This window comes from Varanus komodoensis, unplaced genomic scaffold, assembly GCF_004798865.1.
Source record: "Varanus komodoensis strain SLA01 unplaced genomic scaffold, ASM479886v1 scaffold28, whole genome shotgun sequence".
NCBI lineage: Eukaryota > Metazoa > Chordata > Lepidosauria > Squamata > Varanidae > Varanus > Varanus komodoensis.
In genome coordinates, this window is record NW_025335727.1 from 14,190,513 (window position 1) to 14,213,604 (window position 23,092).

A 23,092-nucleotide genomic window follows, 5' to 3' on the forward strand; every position below is an offset into this window, starting at 1 on the left:
TAACATCTTTCTCCCGATTTATCATCATCTACACCTTTGCTACAGCATGTGCACTTTATTAGTACATGCATACTTTGGCAGAATATCATTTTAGAATATAATATATACACAAATATATAGAATAAAATATATACACAAATGTCCTTAAATCTGAACACAGCTGTATGCTCTAATCTGTCCAGAATTTGAACTTATGTGTAAAAATATTTGTCCCAGGTAGCATGTTATTGAAACATGATATAGTAACTAACTGTATGTTCTGTATATGCTCAGAGAATCATTTGAATGCATATGCTAGAACTATATTTCTGAAGCAAAGTAACTCTGGTTCTGGATGAATATGGGTTAGAGTAAGCACTCTGATTCTATGGAGGGAGAATAGAGTATGAGTTCAATACATCAATAGTGTATTTCAGCTACATAGGGGCCTCTAATGTATAATAAACAATAATATTTTCCATGCCAATCTCAGTCAATGATGACAAATGTTCTATTAGTTCAGGCAAAGGAATGACCCACAACCAAATCTTCATTTTTCAGAAGCAAATTACTCATAAACAACAAATGTATTTCAATTTTAGGAACATAGTTTCAACTGCTCTTAAAGTTATAGAAATACACCGTATTTTGGGTAATTTTGAAGTTCATTTGCAGCATTTATGAGAATGTGTACACAAGATGTAAACCACTATTAACCAAGAAAGCATTCTTGAAAATAAAAGTCCTCAAATGCTTTCTGGAAAACAAGTTCTTCAAACATGGGACAGAGGCAGGCAGGCAGGCAAGACAGAGAGGGACACAGAAACACGAGACTGCAAGCAAAAAGGTTTCACGCTGGATTTTTACAGCACTCCTAAAATTCCAAATACCTGAATTAGAAGTTTTTAATTCCTTAACTACCTTTTTTGGCAAAACCAAAATGTATGAAAGAGAAGGAAAAACTTGGATAAATCTTATTTCAAACACATATAGGAGATAGTGGGGAAATATTCAGGAACATAGCAAAGCTATTGCTAACAAGTTTTTTTAAGAGCCCAACCATCTCTTATTAAGAGCATCAACCCATCTGGAAGATTTCTGACAATCCAAGGACAAGAAGATGCGTATCCCAGGTCTTTCCTAGGGATAAGAGAGGACTGGAAGAATTACACACTGTATTACAAGCCAAATCCCTTTCCCAAACCAAAGTATAAAAAATATTTGTATGTGTCACAAGGACACAAGGGGGGGGGGGGGGGGGTGGAGGTGGGAGATGTCTTAGCATTATCCCGAGGTAGTGAGGATGCACCAGGATTTCCCACAGTACTATTGACAGTCTTGATGGAATTCTAGGTGGTATATTCACTACAAACAAAGCTAATTCTTATTCCGAAGCCCTGACTGAAAGGACAAAGCTGAGGATGCAACACGGTAAAATAAAAGTCTTAATGAATCTTTTATTACAATTGGTTCTGAAGGTCAATAAACAAAAGATAATTCTACAATGTGCTCCTCAAAATTCAGTATGGGGTGGGGCAATCAGAGTAACTGTCAGACACAGTAAGGAGAGATGAGTGGAAAGTATAGGTGGCAATGGAATTTTAAAACACAGTGTAAAAACCAACTAAAATACAGGAGAAAAGTTACCAGAATGTGATGGCAAGTAAGCAAAACCCAGCATCTACTGATTAATTATTGAAATATTCTCTCCACACAAACTGAAAATAGTACAATTGGTTCAGTATTCATTATTGCTCCCATACCTGTCACCCAAAATAGGAAGTTTTTTTGCTTTGGTCTGTTGCTAAATGCATCTGACTTAAGCCCAACAGGGCTGTAGGGTATACAAACAGTTTATTTTCACAAATAGGTTTGTTTTAAGGAGTACTTAATAATTGAGCACTTTTCAAAGTGCTACTGGCCTGTCTTTTGATGGAGTCAAGTGGCTGACCAGGTATACACCTATGGTGTGTAATTATCAAATATTTTGCCTTGTAACATTAGTACTCCTTTAGCATCATTTCTGATTGGCTAAGCATAACAAAATAAAAGATAATTACAAGTTAAAGATACATAATACTGAATCCAATTTGATTCAAAGCCTACTTATCCACAATTCACTTAAAAGTATAAACAAAAACAAACAGGCAAATCAACATAAAGTTTAAGTAGCATAATTTCACCCATCTATAAAATACAAAATAAAGCTCCTAAGAGAAAATTTGTCCTTTCATAGAAGAATAAAGAAGCACATAGTTTAAAAGGACATCTCTGTCAAAATGGCATTTGCATTAATACTCCTGAAATACCAAGAAGTCCCAGCTACCTATATAATACTACATCTCGGTAAAATGCGTTTTATGAAATTATATCTACCCAAGCGGACATTCATATGGGTGCCTACTCAGAAGTAAGTGTATTCAAACTTGAGGCTTACACATTATTCATTTCGGAGCAATCAACCCAAACTGTACGGTGGCCATGAATATTTTATGAAACATGACTGCAACCCTATACCTGTTCACCCAGGGAAAAGCCCTACTGAACTCAGTGGCCCTTATTTTTTAAGTACATGTGCATAGGATTTCACTGAATATTCACTAAGTACATAAATTACGCTTATGTTTTATTATGAAACATATAGATAAAATTAAACATGAAGCAAACAGCAAAAAACTATAATATACTATAAATGAGAGAAAAAGCACACAAATATTTATAAGCTTTAAAATATATTTAGGACAGTGACATATATTTAAGTCTCTTTAGAGTCAGTTTTTAAAACACAACATCTTCAATGAGTAAAGTGAGAGTTTTGAGTAAATATGCCTTTGAAAAATGTGCAATGTAATCTTTAAAGATTTATTCAGCCAACACCTTATAATCAACTCTAAATCTAAAGGGACATAAATGCATTTCATCAGAGATGAAAATCTTCAGTGACTGCTAAAATGAGAATCAAAAATTATTACAATCTAGTAATTTGGCTTGCAGCATGCATTAATCAGAAATCATAATAAATCCACATGCTTCTTAGACAGCACATTAGTCAAACAGTTTTGTATGATAACGACATTGACTAATGGGCTCCAACTTAGAAGGGTCAATCATAAACTCATCAAATGCTTCATTTAATTTCTTAATTTGGACAAACACAATTTGTTTATGGGAAAGATATCAGGTGTTCATGAATGAATAATGGCCAGGAAACCAAACTCCATTAATCAGCTCATGATTACAAATGACTCCAAGATTGTTTATTCTAATTTCATTCATTTGGATCAACAAAGAGAATATGAGCAAATGAAACTATTTGGAAAAAATAGCACACTTACTTCTCTGTATTTAATAAAGTAGTGATAAATACAGTTCACATAACTATAACACAATGATTTTATTGCTTAAGTTAAAAGCATTGTCATTGAACTAAGAAATTATTACAGATCATTTATAATGAAAATACACAGACATAAAAACAAAGATACATTTAAAGTAAGAATAGCTATATAACTGCAAATGTTCTGAAAAAGACTGGCTTTTTACTGTACACTGAAAGAGGCAAAACTAAAATGTGTTAGTACCTTATAAAAAGACAGGTGAAGTATAGCTAAGCAGAATGTCAACTGACATCAGCTAAGCACTGGGTCACATAAGACCACCAACCATTCCTGGATTGGGAATCACATGGATTTCTCATCTGACTGAACTGGCATGCCTGCTCTGTTGCATGAGACCATGTGTGAGGACTGGATATTGGTCAGGTAAATACAAATTTGAAAGGGACAGGTGAAAGTAGTAGTTCCCAGGGCGTTTAAGTTTGTGGTGGTGGTGGTGGTGAATTTGGCTTGCAGGCACTCTCACAAAACCTGGCATACTTGTGACTGGGGCAGCAGTCAATGAAGCAGTAAGAAGAACAACAGGAGGAATGGCTTTGGCACTAGCTTTCTGTGGTCCAGCTTGATGCATCCCACCCGGGACTAGGGAAGCTGTGGATTACTAGTGACAACAGGAATCTGGTGGAGATTATGATAGTTTGGCCATGGTGACAATGGCCCAAGACTAGCCTAATCTGTGCAAGAGTAGTGCAACGTTTCATGACATGTGCACATGCATGTAAGCACATGTTGTGCTTTTTCTGCATCATCTCTCTGTAGGAATGCACTGTATCAGGGATGATCCAGGACACTTCTCTGAATAAGTTTCTAGTCCTTTTACTGCAGAGAAGCAAGTACAACCATGCAGGCAATATTCTATTGGGTTGATCTATTGAAGTAAACTCCCTTACTGCTCAATATGAATTTTCTCAATTTGCATTGCCTCAGCCAGATCAGTATAAAAGGACATGATGGCTGACAAGCACTTTGGCATGCGCACTTAAGTTAATTTTATGTCCTAGCACAGCACACCAATATGCTCCATGAAGAACTGTTCCAATATCAAAGTGCTGCACAGGTCCAATGTGCTGTTGGCAGACACCAGGCAGAGTTCAATGCTAGGCCACAGGATACTACAGGATACTACAGATTCCTCTTTTATCTACTCTCCCTACCAACCCCCTTTTCCACCCCCAACCCCCCCACCCCACCCCCCCGGTCACTTCTGCAAGCTCATGAAGCAGTTTCTGTGGTTCTTGCCATGGTGGCTATTACGGAATGGGGGGATGTGTGGGGAAAAGGATTGGAACTCATTTACTCACCCAAAGCTGTAGGTATATCCATACCTTTAGGAGGGGGAACACAAAAAACTTATTGTCCCTCCAGAAACAATTGGATTGTTATCCTAGACTGTTTATATTTGTACTACCTTTAAACTTTCAAAACAAATTATACACAAATCACAGAAATGAAATGCTGAATTCTTCTTGTAAGATTTTGATACCCAACATAATCTAAAAGATCACAAAAGTATCATTAAGTCTTTCAGCTGTTAAAAAGGTGAAGGAATTTGCTTTGAACATAAGAATAGCCATGATGATTCAGAAAAAGTTTCTGTCTAGCTCATACAGAGGCTAAACAGCTGCCCACAGGAAATCCACAAGCAGGACATAAGTGCCGAAACATATGGCATTGGTGCCAAATGTTTGCACTGGTAGTTTTACACCTCCAGCAGTTAGCAGAGTAAAACTAAAATAAACATTATATTTAAGCCTTATTAAAATATGATATCTAGTAAACATGAAATAAAAGTTTTTCCTGGAAATTAAATACAATGGAAGAAGTAGTTGTTGATGATACTACTATTTAACTAACACTGAAAATACTACAGAAGTAAAGAAATACAGTAAAGGAATATGTTATAGAGATATTTAGAAGATGTTACATCTTGACAAGTCAATCTGGTCCAGCAGAAGCAAATGATAGTATTTGACAGCAATTTAGGCAGGAGAGCATGAAGGCCACCCAACTTGTATCCACAGGCTGTGGATTGCAGCTGTAAAACAAACTGTGGACAGAATATAGCGTCAAAACAAGAAAGCGTCTATATTTCAATGGGCAGCACAATTCTATGGTCCCTAGAACTATATGGGCTGCTTCTCTGATGTCACTTTTATTCAGAAGGCTCTCCAGGATGGGGAAGGAAGAAAATTAGCACTACCAAGATAAAATGAGGTATCCAGACAGAACTGCAGCCTCAGCTGCTGCTGCTGCTGCTGCTGCTGCTGCTGCTGCTGCTGCTGCTGCTGCTCCTCCTCCTCCTCCTCCTCCTCCTCCTCCACCACCACCACCACCACCACCACCAAAGAGCAACAGCTAAAAACAGCTCCAAATCCATGTCTCTACTTGCTTTACAGGGCAGAAGGGAAGTACAGAGGCAAGTTTCACCTCCAAGCTCTTCGTACTCTTCATAGAATGCCCATAGTCCTCAAAATTCAGAAGGTTATGTGCATCTCCATACTATTGCACCTTTAGTATGATATCAAAGCAGGGGTGAGCAGAAGGTAGGTCAGGATCTACTGGTAGATAGTGGGATGATTTGCAGAAATGCATCAGCAAAAAATTCTGAGTCACCCCTCCCCCTTTTTAAACAATGACACAAATTGTTGTCCTCCTGAAATGGAGAAAAGCTGATATAGAAAATGGAAGAACTGTGAAGTATGGTTCACAAAAATGCCTGGGCTCAGGATGCTTTAAGTGTGAGTGTATGTTATCTGCACCTGAAATTCCCTGAAGTATCTTGGGTTCTAGTAAAAAACAAAAAAGATGCCACAAGCTTGAAATCTGTGCAATCCTTGTTAAACCAAGATGGTAACAGATACATTGTGAACACCAATTGTTAGTTGCACAGTACCAATGGCAACCTTCTACAGTTCACATAGTGATATAGGGAAATCTGAATAGTGTAGAACTGCTACTTGCATTTTTAAAGAACTGCTGATTTTCAAGAAGACTGACATAAAATTATTCTACAATTATGTTGAAGAATAAAAGGAAAATCCAACTCCATTTCCTAAAGCCATTCTATGTTGCAAAGTAATCAACCCACTACATAATGTAGTGCAAAATAATATAAAAGGGGATGTTATATATACAGATGTTATTTAGCCACTTTATTTTGCTGAAACTTGGGAGTTCAATCTGCAGTAAATAATTGTCCTATCCACTTAGACCACTTCTTTGTCACATGGAGGTGGTAGAGACCTGTTTTCCCCTGCAGAGGGCAGGACATGTTCCAATGGAACAAAGCTCAGGGAACCAAGATTCAATTTGGATGCCAGGAAGTACTTCCTGACAGTTAGGAACCCTAGGGTATGGAATGGGCTTCCACAGGAGGTGGTTGAGGCCCCACTGGTGAGGGTATTCAAGGACAGGCTGGACATGCACATGGTAGGCATGTCAAGAGTGAAGCTGGCCAGAGCCGGGGTTCAGACTAGATGGCCCAGAAGGCCATCTGGCTCACTCTGTTTCATTTTAGATTGTATTTTGATTGGTTGCTGTAAACTGCTAGAGACCTTTGGCTATTGTGTTTTTAAGGAGATTAGCAGGATACTGAACTTAAAAATTGAAGTGGATCATGTAATAGCATTGTTGTTAATATTTTGTGAAAAGAAATGGAAATGGAATATTAAAGAATTAGTACTAAATTTGGTATCATCAGGAAAATTGATAATAGCAAAGAATTAGAAGGAGAAACAGGATCTTCAATCAATTGAATGGTATAAAGAAGTTTGGAATATAGTGGTTAATAATAAGTTGATGTGTGAGATAAAGGTGAAAAAAGACTGATAAAGAAGAATGATTTTAACAATATAAGGGGTTTGTTTACTGAACATATATTAATTAAAGTGCTAAATTGCCAATGGATGTACTGCAATTTTGGATGGAAAGGGATATTTCTGAAAGAATGGAAAAATGAAAGAAAAATAATACTAGGCAGTCATGGTCCCAGTGGAGGAATGCACTAAGGGTAACTTTGTTTTGTGTATTTTGGTTTTCTCCCTTTATTATCTGATTTTTTTTGTAACTAGTGCAATGTGCTCTACATGGGACTACCCCAAAAAGTCTCCAGATATTGCAACATGGTATCAAGAGCAGATTTCATTTGCTTTGAAAGACTTCTATTGGTTTCAATTGCTTTCTGAACATAATTAAAGGTCAATTTAAAATTCACCTAAAAATTTAAAGTGTTAAATGGCTTAGAATCTGACTCTCTATGACAGTGGTTTTCAACTTTTCTGTGGTTTTCAACTTTTCCACAGCTGGCGACTGGTGAAAACAGGAAAACCACTTTGGGGACAGCTGAGGCAGAAAAAAAAGCACCATAAACATAATACAATATTCTTATTTCTAAATACAATACCAAAAAGAAGAGAAGAGAAGAGAAGAGAAGAGAAGAGAAGAGAAGAGAAGAGAAGAGAAGAGAGAAGAGAAGAGAAAATTCTCCAAAACAACCAGAAGCCGAGCAACAAAAAATGACTGCAAAAGAACAAAATAATAAAATCAGCACAGCATGGCTCCCAGCTGGCTCTCATCGAATCATCTTCCCTGGCTGCCCACCCCCAGCGGCACCAGCATACCCCCTGAAAATGCAGTGCCTACCAAGGAAGAGGTGGTAGAGCACAGATAACCGCTGCACCAGTCCACAGTGAGTGGGATGCAGCGCCCCAACAGACTGGCAGGAAATATCCCGTGGACTGGCAGTTGAAAAACACTGGTCTAGCAGACTATCTGTTTCATTATAAGCCTGTTGCTTGGTTGCTGCTAAGTGGATTGCAATGTGGATTGGTTGCTGCTAGGAAAAAAAAGAGATAAGAACATTTTCCAATTGCGTAAGGACAAAACAAGTGTAACAGTAAGGGTGCAATATTACACAGAAATGTTGCATCTTATGAGTACTGACAATATACAAGTACTTAAGTTGATTCCACTCAACCTAGTTTTGTAAAACAAATTCTAACATTCTTAAGAAATTTTGAAATGAGGAGGCTCTAAGTTAAAGTGATTGCAATCCTTCCAAAATCAAAATAAGCAAGAGGACATAAAATGCTTAAGAAAATCTGAAGTAGTTTTTAAGAAAATATAGTAAATTATAAAGTACATTTTATTTGATCTTTCTTTCCTGTGGCTTATATATTTTGACAGATTTCATGTTTAAATTGAGAAAGATTGTCTTCAATATACATACAAATACAATATGAATGCCACTGAGAAAGATAATGTGCTTACCAGATTTCAGCTTTAAAAAAAAAACTTGTGGGATAGAAACATAGTGCTTCCACGCCAACCCAAAATGAGTAGACATGTTTGTTTTTGGAAGGAGGCAGATCAGCAGAGCTTTCAGATTGGCAAGACTGCTTCTTTGCAAATCATTGCTAGACCTACTAGCAGATCAGCAGTATCCATATAAGTGCAACCTAAACTTCTCCACTATCATTTCTTGTGCATTTCAATAGCGAAAGGTGGTAAGCACACACAGGTCTACAGAGGAGATCATTTCATGTTTTAAAGGAGCACATTCTTAAATCAGTGGGACTAAGTTCTGAAGAATTATGTTTAAAATTGAACTCCTTTTATCAGTATAAAGCAGGCACATATATAGAGAAATTATGAACAGAATTTATTAAATGTAAAATCTGAAGCAAATATTTTCCACAGACTAGTAATACTACACACACACACACACACACACACACACACGTGTGTGTGTGTAGTATTACACACACTTTTCTTGGCAAAGTTTACCAAACAGAATAGATATAAATAACTTAAAGTAAACACAAATTTGTCTTTGACTTGAGATCAATGGCATGCATACAAGATTCAGCTGCACATAATTAGCACACATTTGCATTAGAATCATTTATACCATATGCTACTTTAGCAAAATTCCTGCTAGTTATAATGTAACCATGAGGTACTTTTCCTTGGAGCCAGTATAGAAAAATTGCCACTAGAACAGCAACCTTGAACTGTATGGACCACACATATCAGTAATACTGTTGAAAAAATTATAAAACATACACAATAGTATCTGTTGAGAAATGAAGCCCTCTGGCTTTGCAGAATCACTATTATAAGCAAAATCTCTTTGAATCCATATACCAAGAAATAAAACTGAAACTTCTCTTTTCCTTACCTGAATGAGTGGTCCCAGTTAGGGATGTGTGAAATATCCATTTTGGGACTGGGAATCCATCAGATTCCCTGGGGTCAGTTTCCCAGATTTGGGTCAGCTTCCTTACAGCCATAAGACCAAATTCCTGGTGAGTTCACCACGTATTTCCACAGGGCCTGCCAGGAAGTAAGCCCGTGCAAACACATCACAAGCAGTAGCCCTCCTCCATGTATATGACTTGCAGCCTTCATGCTGTAGAAAAAGGTTGCAGGTTGTGCAACCTGAATTCCACAAACATTCATGGACTTCCTTTCAGTTTAGCTCATTTAAGCAAGGCCCAAACATGAGAAGCCTGATGGATAGAAAGGGACTGGTTTCTGAAAAGTATTACTGCAATCCCTGTCACAGCCTCCTTAGAGAAATAAGTAGTGAGACCATGTATGAAAAACATGCATATCCTTGGACATGGGATAAGATTTTTAACTAGCAACTAATCTTCCTTCCTGAGAAATGTGCAAGAGAAGGTGATGGCACATCAGATCAAGTCACACCTCGATGAAACAGATTCTCTAGATCAATTTCAATTGGAGTATACGTTTGATTTTAGCCACAGAAATTCCCTTGGTTGCTCTGTGAGATGACCTCTGCTGTGAGAGAAACAACAGAAGTGGACTCTGCTAATTCCCCCTGGAACGCTTACCAGCTTTCAGTACCAGCAGCTATGGTATCCTCCTGGAGAGGACTGTCTGAGATGAGTATGAGCAATATGGCTTTACAGTGGTTCCTCTCATACTTGGATAGCCACTTCCAGAAGCTGGCACTAAGGATCTTCTGCCCAGTTTCACACAAAACCACTAAGTACAGCCATTCAGAGATTTAGAGTATAGTGTTATCAGTAGGTTGATGTCATACAGATCTATATCTCTTTAACACTGGATGCAAGTGAAGTACAGGAAACACTCCATTAGTGCATGGCTGAGCTAACAGAGAACATGAGGGCCAAAAAAGTGAAGCTCAATCCAGACAAGATAAAAGTACAGTTAGTGTATGGTTCATCTGTCCTGTTGAGTGGTGTTCAACATGTTATGGAAAACTCCTCCTAAGATTTGAGCTTACTTACTAGATGCACAAGTGTCTTCTGTGTTACAGAGCAACTTCTTATCAGCTTAGGCTAGTATCCTAGCTACAACCCTACTGGGACAGGGGCAGCCTAGGTTCAGTGCCCCATGTCCTGCTTGCTTGCTTGCTTGCGTGCTTGCTTGTTTATTTATTTATTTTTGATATTTATATGCCGTCCTATTGCAAAAGCCTCAGGATGGCTTACATAATAAAATACAAATATCAATATAAATAAATTATAACAAAATGTCAACATAAAAATCAACATAAACAAATTGACCCACTCTGGCTGCAGTTAAGAATATAATATTAAAAATACCATATTAAAACTTTTTAAAATATTGATGAAATAAACAGGTCTTAACCTGGCACCGAAAAACATATAATGACGGCGCCAGGAGGACATCTCTGGGGAGCGCATTCCATAGATGCGGTGCCACCGCAGAGAAGACTCTCCTCCAGGTGCTCTGCCTCCTAATATCTTTAGGAGGTGGGAGGGCAAATAGGGAAGAAGGCATTCCTTTAGGTATCCAGGTCCCAAGCCATTTAGGGCTTTATAGGTAATAACCAGCACCTTGAATTGAGCCCGGACTTCAATGGGAAGCCAGTGGAGCTGATAGAGGACTGGGGTTATATGAGAATACTGTCCAGTCCCCGTCAGCATCCTGGCATCTCTGTTCTGCACCATCTGAAGTATCCAGACTGTCTTCAAGGGCAGCCCCATGTAAAGCGCGTTACAGAAATCCAACCGGGAAGTAACCAATGCATGTGTCACTGTTGCTAGGCAAACTTCTTCAAAAGATTACTATAATGTGTTGTATGTGAGGTTACTCATGAAGGTATTCTGGAAGGGTAAATTTGCATCAAATGTGACAGCTAAGGTACTGAATGGAATTGGACTTTATAGCTATATTGGGCCAGTATTGTATCATCTTCTCAAGCTCCCAGATAACTTCTGTACCTAATTTGAAGAGGCAGCATTACTAGATCCTTGGCCATCACAATATATAACAAGATCAACTCTTCCACTACCTTGCAGCCCATGCATGGACATCATGACCTAAGGCCCAAATATCAGCACATAAAAAGATAGGAGATGTGGTTACTCATGAATGGGCCTTTCCAGTGGTAGTCTCCAAACTGTGCAAAGTTCTCCCTAGAGAGATCAACCGGTTGCCTCCATTGTTGACTTTTCGGCACAAAGCAAGTACCTTTTTATTCTCCAATGGCTCTTTTAAAAACGAACTGCTGTTTGTACTTTCAATACAGTGTATTTTAATATAGTTTCTCCCACTTTTAATTGCTAGAATACATGTCTTTAAATTTTCACATTACTGCTGTTGCTTTTAAAGCTTTAAAATTAGAGTCACTGTGTTACTATGTACAATACTTGGTTCCTATTATGTATACCAGTTTGAAAACTTTTGCTGTAGTGCCACATATTGAAATAATGGTAATGGTATTACTACTAACAATAATATTAAGGGCATATTTTATTCCTGCTATCACACACAAGTCAGATCAGAACATGAGCATTGTAAACACGGTTTGATCTGGTTTAATATTTGATCTTATCTGGTTTGATATTTATGCCAAACCATTTCTGTAAGCAAGCTTTTATTAAATAGATCTCAGCTCCACTCCCCTTATGTTTCAGCTACTATGGTCCATATTCTTATCGGTGCTACAAGAACCAAAGCATAGGCCGGATGTAGGTTTCCAACATATAAAGATATCGTTCAAGCAACTGTGAAAAAAACAAAACAACCAACCACTAAGATTGCCTCAAAAATAAAGTGTACATTGGTATACTTTCAGCACCAGCTAAAATTAACCCTAGATTTATTATTACTGTTCAAAATTGTTTAAGAATCTTCATTTTTCAAAACATTAAGTGAAATAGTGTATTATTGCTGTTTTCTGGTTTCCATTCTACATTTTCAAACAGAAAAAAACCACTCAGGCTGACTAGGTTGAGACTCATCTTGATAAGACGGGTTCATGAAGAGTCACATGGGTCTGTAGGTAGCTGGAGGCATAGGAAACATCCACTCAGGGAATATACTGTCATACATAAACAACACTTGCATGGCCCTAAAACAAACCATGGGTTGCTTATGTTATCTACACAGAACTCATCCCTGCCAGTTTTGTATGAATTTACAAGTTTCAGTGGGGATTTCATATTCAAAATGGTGGCTGCGCATGCACGATAACTTAATCACTAGTTAGATAACCCCCAGTGGGATACACTGTCATGTAAACAGCCCTATTATATGTATATACAAGTACCCAAATATTAACTGGCTCTGACACTCTTCTATTTGATCATACCCACATGCTTTACAGTCTGGTATCTAAAGGGTGCCTTCCACATGTCTAATGTGGTTCTAGGCATCCATGAAGCAACTGTCAATTTCTAATTCCAACAACTTTCAGTGTCATTCAAGAGCAAATTAGAGGGGAGGTCTGTAAAGCCCCAATATGTAAGATGCATATGCTACCTTTAAATCCCAGACAATTCCACATTTGTTTTCCATGACCAGTGAATTATCAGTTACTAGATCTGAGTTTTGCATTACTTCTATAATATTGTGTCATATATTGCTACAAGATTCATACAAACATATATGGCAAATTCAGAAAAAAGTAACATGTATTCTCATCAATGTAAATACCATCACTATTCAAAATAATGACATCACTATAATGATCTGACTATCACACAGCTTTACTTTTTAAATTAATAATTTTCAGTGTGTACGGCAGTAAAATAATTATCTTTTCCTATTTGTTCCCACCTAGTTTTAAAAATGGCTTTGCAATACCACTGAACACTGGAAGAAAGGGACCACCCCATTTAACAAAACAATTTTCATTAAAGAAAAAAAGCAGCAGCAAGAATCTATAAAGTAATGGAGTGATCCTATTAGTTCCACCAGACTAAAATCATACATTCTACGTATGTGGTCTTCTCAATCACATCTGTCATGAACCATTTTAGAACCACAGATTTTTGATCACTTATTAGGCAAGACTGCACAAATAAAGATTTGTAATTTTAAAGAAATGTTTCATGAAAGAATTAAGACAACAATTCAAGAAATGTCTTACTACATTTCCAGAAGCTAACAATAATATATTTGCATTTTTTCTGTCTAATTCACTTAGAGGAACAGTTTTTTTTAAATTGTGATATAGAACTAACTGAAACTAACTGGCTATATAATCACAGGATAATGAGTTAAACAGCCAAACATCTAGATAAGCTGTCAAACAACTCCATTAAATATAAACATTAATTATTCCTCTGTCAGTTTTTACCACATATTGCTAATGTCATATTAACATCTCTATTCTGAAGTCTGCTTTAAACGATCAACAATTCTGTCTTTAAAATACAGTATTTTGCATGCTCTTTTAGAAACAGATTTGAAATGCAGATTCCACATGCAGATCAGACAGCCATTTCAACTCAGGACCTTTGAAAGCACACATCAATCAACTTTTGTAATTGTCTTTATAAGCAGAAGAAGAGAATTTTACCAACAGAGCAGATTTTTTCTACATTTTTATACAAGCAGCTGAAATTAACCATGTAGAAATGCTTTTACAATTGCATTTTAAAAATTAAATTAAATCATGAATGGCTAAAATATGTGAATATTTCTGATTTTATAAACTACTAATATCTCTTATCAAGGTAGGATGTCCCATACTTTGTATGCTGCTTCTTAACAGTACTTGAGAGAAGCAGGATATATTTAATGTACAAATAAGCATGAAACCTTTTACGGTTCTCTGTCATTCTATAATGAATTCTCAAAAAGAAATCACAGACACCCAAGTGGTTTGGCAACTGTAAGTGACAGAAGCTATGCTAAATCCTCTGTTTACACTGGGGATTAGCTGAGTAGATTGTGAGTAGCTAACTGAGCTGTCCATGGTCAAGGGAACCTGTTCCTTGTCAGCCCATAGGGCACAAGGACAAAACATGGTCCTGGTAGGAAGTGACCCATAAACATATTCCAACGAAGGATTTATACAAAGCCAGTCTGCCTCACAGAAACTCCATATGACCATTAACTGGGCTGCAAGGCCTGCCAGGAGGCCTAATTACAGGTCTACAGAGCCCAATAACAAAAGCTGAAGAGCTTTAGCCTAGGGATGATCTGCTTTATACTGACTTGAGAGAGTCCATATAGAGTGACAAAAAGAAAAAGATTTAGCTTTAAAATTCTCCCAAGAGAGATAGCATTGTAACTAAGCCTGGAAAGCCCACATGCAACATACTTCAGATAGGCTTAAACATACCAGCTTCTCAAAATTAACATTCAGCTAATGCCTGCTTAACATCTGCTCAAACATGGCAAGTTGCTGTGATATTGTTAGACTATGTTAAAGTAGCTTTCTTCTAAGAGGGATAAGTAAATAAAATCACTCAAATATAAATTTATAGCTGATAGTAATAATCCTTGCTGAGTGGCATTTTTTATGAGCACAAAATTGAGTTCATTTAAAGAATTCATTAAAGTACTTATGTGGTTTTAGTTATTGCCCTTGCTGTGTAAACACATCTACAAGCTGTCATTAACATAAAATACATAGCCAATAGCCAAATCATATAAATGTCTAATTGATATAATCTGTCTGAAAACATAAATTAGTAGTTTAGACTTCTTGAGGATGTGAATTACAAAGCATTTCAAAAGTCTACCTGAATGCATCATGAAAATAAATACACCCAAAACTCCTATTCAAAATCTCTTTTTAAATGTGCCTTGAAAACATTTGCCTATACTTCAAAAATTGAATGTTTTAAGAGCACTTTGACACTCAGCCATTTTTGCTGGTCAGTCAGAGATGCTAATGGTTTGCACAAAACCAGTAATACCTGGGAACGCACAACACCTGTAATATTTAACAAAGGAAAACTGCATCAGTAACATTAAAGACAGTTCTTGCCAACTCTCAAAAAAAAAAAAAAAAGATTTCCAAATCAAAATTGGAATATAGCCCTCTAAACTTGTATCTTACTAATTGAACTCTAGAATGCTCTAGTATTTAAAATTATTATGGGAAATTTACATTACATAAATAAGACCTTAAACTGTGCCACACTGGATTGATATGTACGAAAAAAGGAATGCACAGAAAAAATAATTACATTTACCAGAGAAAACAATAGCATTTAATGAATTGATTGATTGATTGAGACATTTCTATGCCATCCTTTGCAACAAGCCTCAGGATGGCTTCCAGAAGATAAAAATAACAATATAATTAACAATATAATAATATAAATATTAAAACATTCAACAATAGAACAAAATAAACAACTATATATCTTTTTCATAACTAAAGAAAGAGGAAAAAATAAAAATGAAAATGCGAATGTACAAAATTAATAATATATAAATTAATGATATTAATTATTAAAATAGTGGTTAAATAAAAAGCCTTTACCTGGCACCAGAAAGAGTAGAGGTGGCGCCAGGCAGACCTCTCTGAGGAGTGTATTCCATAATCTGGGCGCCACTGCAGAGAAGGCCCTCCTCTAGGTAGATACCCTCCATACCTCCTGCAAAGAGGGTTCCTGGAACAAGGCCTCCCTTGCCGATCTTAAGGGGCATGAGGGCATATAGGGGAGGAGACGTTCCTTCAGGTATCCCAGTCTCAAGCCGTTTAGGGCTTACAGGTTAGTACCAGCACCTTGAATTGGGCCCAAACTTCAATTGGGAGCCAGTGAAGCTGATAAGAGGATCAGCGTTATATGACAATAACAGCCAGTCCCCATCAGCAACCTGGCAGCTCTGTTCTGCACCATCTGAAGTATCCGGAACATTTTCAAGGACAGCCCCATGTAGAGTGCATTACAAGAATCCAACCAGGAAGTTACCAGTGCATGTGTCACTGTTGGTAGGCAGTGGTTGTCCAGATAAGGACGCAGCTGTTGGATCAGCCGGAGCTGAAGAAAAGCGCTCCTTGCCATCACCTGGGCCTCCAGGGACAGCTCCGGGTCAAGGAGCTCTCCTAAGCTGTAGACCCTGTCCTTTAGAGGGAGTGCAACCCCGTCCAGGACAGGACCAAAATCACTTACCTGATAACCCGAACTGCCCACCAAAAGGACCTCCGTCTTATCTGGATTGAGTCTGTTTGTTGGCCCTCATCCAGCCTATTACCTTGGCCAGGCACCGGTTCAGGACAGCCATTGCCTCACCTGGATTAGATGTAAATGAGAGGTAGAGCTGGGTGTCATCAGCATACTGATGATTCCGCAACCCAAACCTCCTGATGACCTCTCCCAGCGGTTTCATGTAGATGTTAAAGAGCATGGGGAACAAAATAGAGCCCTGCGGTACTCAATGGCAAAGTTACCATACCGCAGAGCTAAAGTTCCCCAGCACCACCTTCTGGAATTGACTGGCCAAACAGGAGTGGAAACATTGCCGTGCAGAGCCTCTAACTCCCAACACGGCCAGCCTACCCAGAAGGATACCATGGTCGAAGGTATCAAAAGCCGCTGAGAGGTCCAGGAGAATCAACAGGGATGCTCTCCCCCTGTGCATAGTTCATTGTACAGGGCGACCAAGGCAGATTCAGTACCATAACTGGGTCTGAAACTGGACTGAAATGGGTCCAGATAATCCGTTTCATCCAAGAGTGCTTGGAGTTGTCCAGCCACCACCCGCTTTAACACCTTGCCCAAGAACAGAATGTTGGCCACTGGTCTGTAATTGGTGGCCGCTTCTAGGTTCAGAGATGCCTTCTTCAGGATGGGCCTCCTTTAAAGGGGCAGGGACCCAGCCTTCCTTCAGTGAGGCATTGCCTAAATTTATGCCTAAACATAAATTTCCCATGCTATTACAAAGTATTATTTATTGTAAGTCTTAATTGTGAAAAAGAAATGCAAATCCAGTTTGTACACTTTTTCTTTCCTGTGTTTAAATGAAGTTTCCCCCAGAAGAACTGTCTGGCACCTTCTTTTGGCACCAGATGAAAACCAACTATTTACTCCGGTCTTTTCAAGAAAGTTGAGTTTTAAGTACACTGTGGACCCTTACCATTTTAGTGTGCATTTTTAAAATATGAGCTGTAACATTTTATTGTCCTTGATTGAAATAGTGTTTATACCATGCTTTTGCTTTGTTTTGTTTTAATTTTTAATTATTGTATATTATATTTTACTTGTGTTCTGGCAGGGTTGTTTTTGGCTTGGTATGCTGTGTCAGATGGGCAGACATAAATAAAGTGATTTCAAATTGTTTAAATAAAATGTATTTTCTAATTCCCTAATTCATTTCAGAGTAATATGAACCTCAATTTAACTACAATTTTAAGTATTTTAGCTTAACAAGTATCACAAAAACCTGAAATAAGCTTTCAAAGCTATGCCTCCAATCACAATGACACAAAACTTATATTATCCTTAATATACTTTTAGGTGTTAAATTTAAAAAATGAGGTATGACAGCTTAGAGCACTATACACAAATTGTTCTGCACTGTCACATCTACTTTATAATTATATGTTTCAGAGACATATTCAAAGAAAGGGAGAACAATGCATAAGTTTGAAACTGCAATACATAACATTACACTGGAAAACATGAACAGAACATTTGCTAGAAATAGGAATAGAAAACATTTTGATTTTGGACAAAATATTTTTGAGAAACCATATTCACTAAACTATATCTATATGTTTCACTATAAGGTTCAAGAAAATAAAACTGCATAGAACAGAATTTCTACATAGAATTTTCTGAATATATGATGAAGCAGAGAAAATGCAGCAAAATCTTTTAGACAAAAACATGCATGCAAAACTAATGTGAAAGGTGAGCAGAACTGAAGAAGCATATTAAGGGATTTTTAAAATATCTATTAGCTACTGATCTTGAGATGTTCTAGGACCCTCCAATATTGTGTTGCAAAGAAGAAATAGTATTTAAATCACTAAGAAGTGTAGCTATAAGCTATCAGGCCCATATCAAGGTATAGCTATCAAGTAACTATTTACAACAGCTGCGTTGATTTCGCCATTAACTATATTTAAATGACAACTTAGATGAGTTGTGGTCAAAATAAGCACCAGTATTATTTCTTTTATCCATATGTTCATTTCTTTACTTACCAGCAGCTTCAAGAACCAACTGCAATCTAGCCTTGGCCTGTTCTGCAGCAGACTGAGCGGGGGAAAAAAGGAAAGAATATAGATAATAAACAATGAATTTGTTTGTCAATTAACTGTTGACATCTATATTAGAGTGAATTGAGTGTATTTCAGTACACAGCTATGGAATTTATTATGCACTAAGTATGCATGTATTACTACATATTGTTTTACTGTATTCCGATTCTTGGGTCAAATTTTATGACAATTTTTATTCTAAGTTTTCAGATTTTGAATGAAAGTATTTGTTCAAAAATATGAGATAAAGGGGTTAAGTTTTATCATAAATAAATCCTAAAAATAAATAGCAAAACAGAAGCTTATTATTCATGTTTCATTTTGAGCTACAGATGTTGCTTGTATACAGAAATTGAACCCTAAAGAATAAAATAACTATATCCGCCAGTATTTTCAAATCATAATACTCTGTTTCATAAAGCAGGGATGGAGAACCCCCTGCCACAAATATCCTGAAAAAGGATGGAACTTCCCACTAAAGAAAGTGGGGTTGGCTTTCAGGACCTTGCCTATTGGGCTTATCTGTTAATCTGCACTAAATTTGGGGGATTTCTCCATGAAGATTAGATTTTCTACCGTGATCCATTCTGGAATCACTCATTGGGATTCCCCTCCAAATGACAGCATTAGGTTCCCTGTGTACTAAGATGGGTATGGTTCCTTCCACAGTTGCACTTGATAGGGACATGTTGTAAATAATATCATGGCAATTACACTTCAGTCTGTTTTCTCATGTTCAATCAACAGTATGCCAAATCAAACTTTAAAATTGCTAAGGGAATGTTTTTGTGGCACACTTGGACTGATAAGGTGATTTTAGTTTAGATCAGTTAGCGAGGGCTGATGAGTGTTTGCCATTTTTTATTTGCCAGCCATGGCTGAATGGTAATACCTGTAGTTGCCACATTGATTAGGATCCAGGTTTGCCCTTGCTACTTCTACAGCTTCATAGTCTTCTTTGCTAGTGGAAGTACTTAGAAGCTGATCAGTCATACTGAACCAATGATTTGTGTTTATGAATATAAACCGCAAATAAATATGAGACACAGGGCCTTAAGAAGGAATCCTGGAGCGTCCTATTTTGCTTTATCAATGAATTGTTCAATTAGCATCTGTATCAAGAATGTCAGTGGACTTAGGTTATACTGAACACTAGAAAAATTTTTATTCCATGTTTCTTGAACACCACAATGTCTCTTTAACAAGGGGTTAGCCAAATCAGCTAACAAGGGGTAGTAGGATATCGCTAAAGCATCTTTAAAATACATGTCTCAGCATGCCCAGTAATTGCCTCTTTTTGGGGAGAGGTTATAATATGGATAAACTCTGGAATACTGTTAAAAGTGTTTACATGTTAAAACTAATATACATGGTCCTTTAAATTACCTACTTCCTTCGTGAAAGTTAATAGATAGTCAAAATACATGGATTTTTTGTACACTTTGGACAGTTAAAGGGCAGATCTCTTTCCATATTTATCTGGAAAGATAAATGGTAGCCTCCTATAATGCACTAAATTAAGCATCCAGCTCCAACCAAACAATAAAAAGGGCTTCAATAAGCCACTGAATAACACCGATAAGCCATTTTACAGATACTTTTCACTTAAAAATAAGTCACATGACCTAATAAAATCCAGTTACTAGTTACTAATATTTTGTAACATATTGATTGCAATTAGTATTCTAAACTTTCTATGATTAAACCTGTTATCGTAGCGATGGAAACCCTTGATCAATTTGCTTGAAGAAACACTGGATTCTGAATTTAACAGATCATAAATTCTTCAAGTCTTAATAATGCAAGTATAGCAATCATTGCAATCCTTAAAAATGAACCGTGTTATCCATCAGTCTGGGTTTAATTCAGGTTTCCTGTATCTGCATTTAATAAGTACAGGGACACCAATTCTGAAAACCTTCTTCACTCATAGCAGACATGAGTGACAGCTCCCAAGTACCATATCTTTCACAGCAAAGTGATTGACATTCCTTAGATGGATTGTACATTCTGCTGGAAAATTATAATTAAAATATTTTCCAAGACACTGGGAGCAATAGTGTTTCTCTTTCTCCACAAACACATAGACATCATTAGTTAGTATATATTTTTTACAAAAACCACAAGAGCAAGAATCTACATTAAAAATGCTGAAGCATCAATACATTGTTTCTGTCATCATACATATTCTTGTTCATCGTGTCTGATAGAAACAGTAAAGACTTACTTAAAACATACTCCTAGAAGATTTGCCTTCTGTGATTCAGATACATTACATGGATTGTGTGAGCTAAACATTAGTGGATTTTAACCAAGGGTGACATTCTGCTAATTCAGCCTCCTATGCCTTCCAGAAATCTCATGTTCATCTTTACACAAGTGCCAAATCCACTTGCATTGATTCCACTTGCATAAGCTGTTGCACAAAGCGGTCCACAACTCATTATAAATCAATTAGACTAGGCATTGCTTGCACTGGTTCTTCTGATTATTTTCTTAGTAACTATGCAGTTGTTATTGGGGGTTATAACTTTTTTTGGTATTTTTTATGCCAGTGTAAGATTGGACATAATCTACTCTTATTTTAGGTTATTTGGAAAGCTTTGCTCCACACGTATTGAAGAGCATTATGATCACAACTACAGAAATGCCACAATACAAAATTAAGCAAAAGCTCTTCTAATGACAGAGTGGTCTTTTATGATCTGCATTTATATTTTCCTTTATAGATCCTAATTATTTTAATCTGATATCATGTTCATACCAACCATTAATGTTTCTATTTTTGTCAATAATTATTCTTTACCCTTGTCACATTAGCTGCCAGAGTCTAAACTCTGGTGACAAAATAACCTCTGGTTTACTGCTAATTATAAGCACTGTTTCCTAAATAAATCTATTATTTTTATATTCAAAACTTATCAGCACTGAAATGTAAACCTTTATATATCTGTTTACAATATGAAATGTTTTCATTTGTGGTTATTCACTTCATATTTAATTCCTAAAATAATCTTAACTAAATCAAGGAGTGCAGGTGTTTGATGTGTTTGTACTATAAGTCCTGCCCAATTATTTTCTCATATTTAGAGAAGACAAAATATAGTTCCTTTGATCTATTGAACCTATTTCAATACCAAGTTATATATAAAACATAAATAGTTACACAGATTATATAGTAAACAGTAATATACTATCCACTGTTACAGAGTGAAAGTTAAGCATTTGTACTGATTTCTGATTTTTATAACTATAGGGAATATATTTTGCTTATTATCATTCTACAGAGACTTCCTTCTCTTTGCTTTTCAACTGACAACCTGTCATTTAGAAAGGCTCCACATGCAACAACATACTTTGTTTTACCAGTCACCCCCAAACCACAATCCTTCCAAACCACAATAGCTGGGAGTTATAGGACATTTTTCAGTGTAAACATGTGTATGATGCACTCTATATGCATTAACAATAAGAGATGGACTTTTCTCTAGATATCAAAAGAAAAGGTGGAATAATATTGTACAAGAAAAGGGTACAATACATGTAGGCTATTTGGAAAATTATTCCTAATCATAGCAACAGGTCCAAGAAGGTCATTAATAGTACGTATATATGTATTGGATGAAAGTTGAACAACAAATGGTATTTTGTATTTGAGCAGAAGCTTCCCATGCCACATGGTGAACCAGTTTTGAAATTGTGACATTATGGGCTGCATGAGAACATGCACTAGACCATGAGAACATGGGTATGTGAGAAACTATCTACTGTATATACCACCATATAAGGAAACTTGCTTATGAGGTTGATATTTTGTGCTGTTTGTCTGATGTTTGTCACATGTCCGGTATATAAGGTGACCTCCAATTTTTGCTTAACTATTTTCAGTTTCAAGGGGCTCTTACACACCAGTATATATGGGTATTTGTCAGTCAGAAGCTCCTAGAGTCTCATGACATCACATTACTATATTCTAGCTATATTCTAATTATATGCTATATTCTATATTAGAACTATATTCTAATATAGTCATATTCCCTCTCTGATTTCACTCAAGAAGGTTTTGTAAAGTTAGAGACTGATAGAGACCTGCAAGGGGGCGGGCTGGCTGCCGGGCTGGCTGGCTGGGGTCACTTGTGAAGATGCCTTGTACCAGCACCACAGACAGACATGGGGAGGGAGGGCTGGGTGAGAGGAAGGAGGTCTGTGCAAGCAGTACCGTTTCTCTGCACAGATAGCCATACAGGGA

General features: G+C 37.0%; 1 protein-coding gene across 1 annotated transcript in view; it reads right to left on the reverse strand.

Annotated features, from left to right (window-relative positions):
* RSRC1 (arginine and serine rich coiled-coil 1) overlaps positions 1–23,092 on the reverse strand; it is a 185,498-nt gene that overhangs the window by 61,793 nt on the left and 100,613 nt on the right. Inside the window, exon 7 of the mRNA XM_044434411.1 lies at positions 18,787–18,838. Coding sequence (XP_044290346.1) covers positions 18,787–18,838 — 52 coding nt within the window. The remainder of the gene's footprint in view (positions 1–18,786; positions 18,839–23,092) is intronic.